General features: G+C 47.9%; 1 protein-coding gene across 1 annotated transcript; it reads left to right on the plus strand.

The window, feature by feature from the left end:
• The first annotated feature begins 509 nt into the window (after positions 1-509).
• PCDH20 (protocadherin 20) lies at positions 510-5,899 on the plus strand. The gene is made up of 2 exons (XM_052786017.1): positions 510-654; positions 1,783-5,899. Exons 1-2 carry the CDS (start codon positions 514-516, stop codon positions 4,477-4,479), a joined length of 2,838 nt encoding a protein of 945 aa, XP_052641977.1. The 5' UTR covers positions 510-513; the 3' UTR covers positions 4,480-5,899.
• Positions 5,900-7,588: the final 1,689 nt, after the last annotated feature.

Here is a 7,588-nt window from a genome sequence, read left to right on the forward strand (position 1 = left end):
CAAACACTTGCAAACTCCTCAAAAGATTACTTTCATTTCGTGCAGACACAAGCGGCTCACCCCTCACCGGGGCTCCGCAACGCTCCTTAACCCCAGCCAGCTTTTAATTCTCGCTTCGCCCGCCGACACCCCCATCGCAACATCTTCCCACAGAAGAAGGACAAGACGATTTTATTTTAATTTTTTTTTCTTTTTTTTTTTATCCCCACCTTAGTTTCCCGACGGGACTATCATCCTCCCCTGGTCCCAGGGCTTTCCGCGCATCCCCCCCTCCCCCCACTCCGAGCCAAACCGCCCCCCCCCCCCAACCCTGCGGCGCTGCCGCAGCCTCCGCGGGCGCCCCCCCCTTCCCGTGCCCGTGACTATTGGCCGCGCCCCCCCCCTCCCTGCCCGCCCTCCCCCCGGCGGCGGCGGCGGGTTCCCGGGCGGCGGAGGAGGGTCCGGGGCGGCGCGCACCGCACAGCCCAGCCCAGCCCAGCCCGGCACGGCACGGCACGGCACGGCGGCGGGGGAATGGGCAGCCGCGGGGAGGACAAGCGCCGGGCGGGCGGAGGAGCGGGCGGGCTGCTCGGGCGCAGCCGGCGGCGGCGGCGGCAGCCGGGCATGGGGCCCCCGGGCGGTCGCGGCAGCCCCCCCGCCCGCGGCAGCCTGCAGGTGAGGGCTGGGGCGGCGGGAGGGGAGGTGTCGCGTCCTGACCCCCCCCCCCCCCCCGAGCCCGGCTTCGCACGCAACAGGAAAATCGGCAGAAAAACCCCTCCAAACAACCCAAACCATACGTATATATATATGTTTGTTTGCTGTGTTGTTTGGTTGGTTTTTTTGGGTTTTTTTTTTTCCTCTTGGCTCCGATCTCCGCGGATCAGAGCAGCCGTGAAAAGTTTTTTTTGTTGCTGCTGCCGACGCGGGTCGTGGCGGGGAGCCGCGAAAAAGGGAAAAGGGAGCTTAACAAGGGGAGAAGGAGGAAAAAACCCCCCGCGGAGACGATGCCCGAAGTAACTTTCGGGGAGCCCCTTGCCATACGCGAGGGGCCGGGGACGCGCTAGCCAACGCGGGCAACTTCTTTCGCGCAGCCTCTCCGCGGCTCCGCTCCTTAAGTCCTATTTCCAGCCGGCAGCCCGCGGGGGACCCCGGCGGGGCGGCGTGGGGGCGGCCGGAGGCGGAGGGGGGGGTCCGGGCTGGTGGGGCTGGAGCCGCCGGCTCCGCGGCCGCGGAGGGCAGGGAGCCGGGCGGGCTGCGGGGCTGGGCGGTGCGGGCCGGGTCCCCCCCCTGCACCGCAGGGCCCGTGGGTATGCGGGAAGAACAGGCTTTGGGACGGGGAGGAGTGGGGTGGCGTGGGGGGGAGCGGGGGGGACGCGTTTCCCGTTGCTGCTGTGGAAAGGGAAGGGGGCGAGCGAATGTTTGGGGGTGTGCGGGGGGGATGCCCCGGCTTGGGATGTGTGTGCGGTTGGGAGGGTAGGAGCTGCTGGTGAGAAGGTGGGCGAGCATGGGGGGGGGGGGAAGGAGGCAGGGTGCCCCCGGGCCATCCCTGGCAGTGCGTATTTGCCGTGGGGAACGCAGCTGGTGTTGCCTGGAGGGTACAGATGGCGATGCCCTGGAAGTAGCTGCTGTACTGGGGGGGGGGAGAGGATGGGGGAAGAGGGAGGATGGCTTCATGTTGCAGATGCCGCACTCCCAGCTGGCAGTGGCAGTGGGGGAGGCAGTGGGCAGGGGGGGCTGCCTCCTGCCTCCCCCCCTCGTCTAACACCACCCCCTCCCCACCCCGCTGTGCCTCTCTCTCCTCAGCACTTGCTCCTCTTCCTGCTCTTCGTTGGACCTTTCAACTGCTTTGCCAGTTACAGCCGTGCCACCGAGCTCTTCTACAGCCTCAACGAGGGGCTGCCTGCTGGGGTGCTCATCGGCAGCCTGGCCCGTGACCTGCGGCTGCCGGTGGCTGGTGGGCAGCATCCTGGGGCCCCCCAGCCCCCGCTCTCCTTCACCCTGGCCTCCCGTGGCTTAGGGGGACAGTATGTGCAGCTGGACAACCACTCCGGGGAGCTGCACACCTCGGCCGTGGAGATCGACCGGGAAGCTCTGTGCGTGGAGAGCGGCGGGGCCGCCGCCTTTGGGGGAGCGGCCGCTGTCTCCGCTTTCTCGCCCTCGCCCGAGTCATGCCTGCTGCTGCTGGATGTGCTGGTGCTGCCACAGGAGTACTTCCGCCTGGTGAAGGTAAAAATCGCTATCCGGGACGTCAACGACAACGCGCCCCGCTTCCCTGTGCCCCACATCCGCCTCTCAGTGCCTGAGAACGCACCCGTGAACACCCGCCTGGCTATCGAGCACCCCGCCCTTGACCCCGACGTGGGCATCAACGGTGTCCAGACCTACCGCCTGCGAGAGAACTACGGTGTCTTCACCCTGGATGTGGAGGAGAATGAGAGTGGGGAGAGGACTCCCTACCTGATTGTTATGGGGGCTCTGGACAGGGAGACGCGGGAGGAGTACGTCACAGTCATCGTCGCTGAGGATGGGGGGACTCCTCCGCTCGTGGGCAGTGCCACCCTCACTATTGGCATCAGCGACATCAACGACAACTGCCCCCAGTTCAGCGACTCGCAGCTCAACATCACCCTTTATGGGAATTCCAGCCTAGGGACGCACGTGGCCACTGTCCACGCGGTAGATGTGGACCTTGGATCCAATGCCCAGATCACCTACTCCTACAGCCAGAAGGTCCCCCAGCCGTCCAGAGACTTGTTCCACCTGGACGAAAGCACAGGAGCCATCACACTCTCCAGTAAAGTTGATGGGGACACTCCAAGGCTCCACAGGCTGATCATATTGGGCAATGGTCCTGGCTGTATCCCTGCCGTGATCACAGTGCTAGTGACCATCATCAAAGTCATGATGAGGCCACCTGAAGTCGTCCCTCGTTTCATAGCTAATGAAGCAGAAGGTGTGGTGTACCTGAAGGAACTGGAGCCTATCAACACACCAATAGCATTTTTTACCATCAAAGACCCCGACGAAAAATACAAAGTCAATTGCTATTTGGATGGTGATGGGCCTTTCAGACTTTCCCCGTACAAACCATACAACAATGAATACCTGTTAGAGACCACAAAGCCTTTGGACTATGAGACACAGCAGCTGTATGAAATCTCCATAGTTGCATGGAACTCAGAAGGATTTCATGTCAACAAGATAATCAAAGTACAGGTTCTGGATGACAACGACAACTCGCCAGTTTTCTCTCAACAGCTGATAGAATTAACCATTGAGGAGAACAATGTTCCCAATGCTTTCTTGACCAAACTGCATGCTACCGATGCTGACAGCGGAGAAAGAGGGCAAGTGTCCTATTTCTTAGGTCCTGATGCCCCTTCCTATTTTGCTTTAGACAAAACCACAGGAGTTCTTACAGTTTCCACCCAACTGGACAGAGAAGAAAAAGAGAAATACAGATACACTGTGAAAGCAGTAGATTCTGGGTTCCCTCCAAGAGAATCAATAGCAACTGTCACCATCACTGTATTGGATAAAAATGATAATAGTCCAAGATTTATCAATAAGGATTTCAGCTTTTTCGTGCCAGAAAACTTTCCAGGTTTTGGTGAAATTGGAGTTATAAGTGTCACAGATGCTGATGCAGGGCAAAATGGATGGGTTGCCCTTTCAGTTCTGAATGGAAGTGATATTTTTGTCATAGATACTGGAAAAGGAGTTTTGAGAGCTAAAGTCTCCCTGGACAGGGAGCAGCAAAGCTCCTATGTTCTGTGGATTGAAGCAGTTGATGGCGGTGATCCTGCCCTGTCTTCTACAGCAAAAATAACTATCCTTCTTCTGGACATAAATGACAACCCCCCTTTGGTCTTGTTTCCTCAATCTAATATGTCTTACTTGTTGGTCCTTCCTTCTACCCTTCCTGGGTCTCCCATCACTGAGGTCTATGCTGTCGACAAGGACACTGGCATGAATGCAGTCATAGCTTACAGCATCATAGGAAGAAGAGGCCCTCGACCGGAGTCATTTAGGATTGACCCCAAAACTGGTAATATCACCTTGGAAGAGTCACTGATGCAAAATGACTACGGCCTCTATCGACTGCTTGTCAAAGTTAGTGATCACGGCTATCCAGAACCTCTCCATTCCACTGTCATGGTGAACCTTTTCGTCAATGACACTGTTAGCAATGAGAGCTACATTGAAAGTTTGTTAAGAAAGGAGCCTGATATCAGTATAGAAGAAAAGCAGCCACAAATATCTATAGAGCCTACACATAAAAAAATGGAGTCAGCATCCTGCATGCCTACCTTGGTAGCTCTGTCAGTAATAAGCTTGGGTTCAATCGCTTTAGTAACAGGGATGGGCATTTACATCTGTCTAAGAAAAGGAAAAAAACATCACAGAGCAGATGAAAACTTGGAAGTACAAATCCCACTAAATGGAAGAATTAACCTGCACATGTTGGAGAAGAAACCAGTGGAGATTTCTAACATTTGACGTTTCTTTGTGGATAAATCCAACATCTGAAAAACCTTGGACAGCTCTGAAACACCTAGCTGTGGGTTGTATTGACAGAGGTTGCAATGAAGGACTGCTAATTTATAACTTAATAATATTATAATTGTAAATAGCTGTTTACAGTTTTTTAAATTCAAATTCAGTGTACAGCTTTTTTATGAAACCTTAGTAACTAACAGCTAGCACCCTGTCTATAAAAACGTGGACATCATTTGCAGCTTTCATAAACCAGTAAGATCAGTGATCATAAAAAAGGGGAAGGTAAGACAATTCTTTAAACTCAAGTTTTAAAAGTCTTTTTAACCACAAGAGGGCATCAGATGCTCCTGAGCAGGGAACTGTTCGAGGTACTGTCAGTGAGATAAACACAGAGTATATTTTAAATATATTGGTTTTAATATAAAATACACATTGGCATACAGACATTTAATCACAAAAAAAAAAAGAAATGTCTGTCCCGATGTATGTATAATTAAAAGAATAAAGACATTAAAATGCACTAGTAATATAAAAAAAAAAACAAACAAAAAACAAAACCAGAATGTTTATTACCTCACAAGTAAAGCTTATACAGTAGGATAGAAAAGGCATTAACAAGAAGTGCAATTCCTGTTGAGCAAGAATGCAAGATATTGTAATGAGAATCTGAACTGCTGTGACATATCATCTTTCATTTGCTCCAGATTTCACCCACATTATCATCTGCTCCAGCAATCTGCTGGTCATTTTTATGGAAAAATTATTATTTAATATTTCCTACAGCAAATAATGACAGAACCCCATGCTCATCCTCATAAACATGCCAGATGCAAGGAAGCAAGGGAATGGCTAAATCTTTAGTTGTCACAGAAGTGGTGATATTTTTTGTACTTTGAGCAATCTGTCAGTAGTACTCCATCAGTTTTGTTGTGTAATAGATTTTTTCATGTGATACTTCTGAATCTGATCTGCCAGATGAAAACAAAAATCGCTTCATATTCTAAGGAATTATAGGACTTAGTTTATTCTGACTGTTGCTCCTTTCTGGACTGGTATTTCATGTGAAAGATCTTGTTTCTGACTTTTGGTGACCATTCCTGGCTCCTTTTCATTGGCTTTGATTTTTGGATTAAATCCAAAATCTGACTTGTAAGACTGGTGGCATATTTTGTTGATAATTTATTCTTTGCTGTATCCTCTGCAACAAAGCAGCAGGTTTATCGGTGATGTATCACTTTCACTTCATTTTAAGAGCTGAGAACTATCTTTTGTATGATGATTACATCAGATTTCTCTGTGTGAACAAGATAAATTAGTGTTATGCTTAAAACTGATTATTTTGATTTCTGGCATCATATGTCTGTAATGTACCAAAAGTGTTTATATGTCTGCAAATTAAAGCTATATATTTTCATAATAACTTATTCTCTGTCTCTCTCCTAGAATTTTAATTATAAAGCTAAATATCATTTTAGTTATAAGAAATGTGTATTTCACAAATGCTTGGGTGCTGGCTATCTTGTCTGACATGTCGTAATACTTCCCCAAATTAGTACACTGAAAAATCATTAATGAGAGTTTATGCTGTACTTCTTGAAATTACTGGCAAGGACAATTGTATTTCAGCTGATCTAAGTGGGGCAGCAGCTGATACCTGTTTTAAAATTAGGGAATGCAATTCGAGGCAGTTTTTGATTTTTTTTCTCTCTGTGACTGGCACATTACTTCACGTTGAGCCTATTGAAACGTTGGAGCTTCTTACAGGTACTGGTCCTGCTTAGCCTAAGTAAGAGTATTTACAAAATGCCCAGATTTTGCCATTCTACCTATAAGAAATAGCTGCTTTTTCAGGTTAGAGTATTTTCTGTTTATGCACAGTTTGGTAGCTGTGTTTCATGAAAAATTAATTCAACCTGTCAGAGGTTTGTGGCTAATCACCTTTTTTCATTTATTTTCCTAGTATTAAAATATGAAAATGGTATGTATGCCTGAAATGCATTTGTCACAAAGAGACATTGTTTATTATCTCTGAAGAAAAATTACATTAATGCTTTGGAAATGGCTTCAGTATTACAGATGCTCTGTATTGCTGCGGTGGGGAAGCCAGATCCTCTGCATTTTTTTCTTCAGTAAGGAGGAAATGTAACTGAAAGAAAGACAGGATTCTCTTCATTGCTCTGCTCTTATTTGAATTAGCAGTCCAATATCTCCTCAAGACAATTTAAACAGGAGCAAACCCAAGACTTAATAAATACAATAAAACCATAAACCTGATCCTTCAGCCTGTGTTCATGTGACACTGGGCAGATATTTTTATTCAGGTTTGACAAATACAGAGTCTTGAACCTGTTTGATTAAGGTTCCTGAGTTGAAATGTGCTGTTCTTGTTGCTTTGTTTTTTTGGTTTGTTTAGTTCAAGCATGTTCCTAATGCGTAATAAAATGTAATGGTATGAGCCTGTTAAAACCAAAGTACTGCTCATGAAGCATTTCGCTCACACAATTTTCTACACATTTAAAGAAAATTGGTTTGAAATCACACCTTCAGCCGTACCAGCACCACTACTTGTGAAAAAGACTTTACCCTGAATAATACTTCATAGAGTAAGAGCACATTTTTGCCTTCCTGTGAGTAGCCTTTGGATAGGTAATGTCACTGAAGATGGCAAAATATGCAGAGTGAGTTGTTTTGGTTTTTTTTTAATTCCATAATTTGTGTTACTTAAAAAATATACAGCTGGTAGCAGCAAGTAATAAGCATGATATTTAAGCCTGCAATGTTAAGCCTAACAGTGATTAAAGAAAACAAAATGGGAATCTTAAATTCATAGGATCTGGGAATTTCTTCTCAAAAAAATGCTCTTTCTCAGTGGAAAAATGCTCGATACTGGCTGTATGGCAAACATTTCTGTGACATTGCCGTTTCCAAAGTATCCCTTATTGAAATCCCTTTCACGTGAAAACACATTTTTAATGAGTATAACTAAAGTAAATTAGACTCAGATATAAAAGGCCTATTTTATTACCACCTTGTGCAGTGCACTTGCCAAAATATATGCAAATCTTGTCTACACTGGTAGTTGAGCTGGCACAAAAATAAACGTCTCATT

This window comes from Harpia harpyja, chromosome 4, assembly GCF_026419915.1.
Source record: "Harpia harpyja isolate bHarHar1 chromosome 4, bHarHar1 primary haplotype, whole genome shotgun sequence".
NCBI lineage: Eukaryota > Metazoa > Chordata > Aves > Accipitriformes > Accipitridae > Harpia > Harpia harpyja.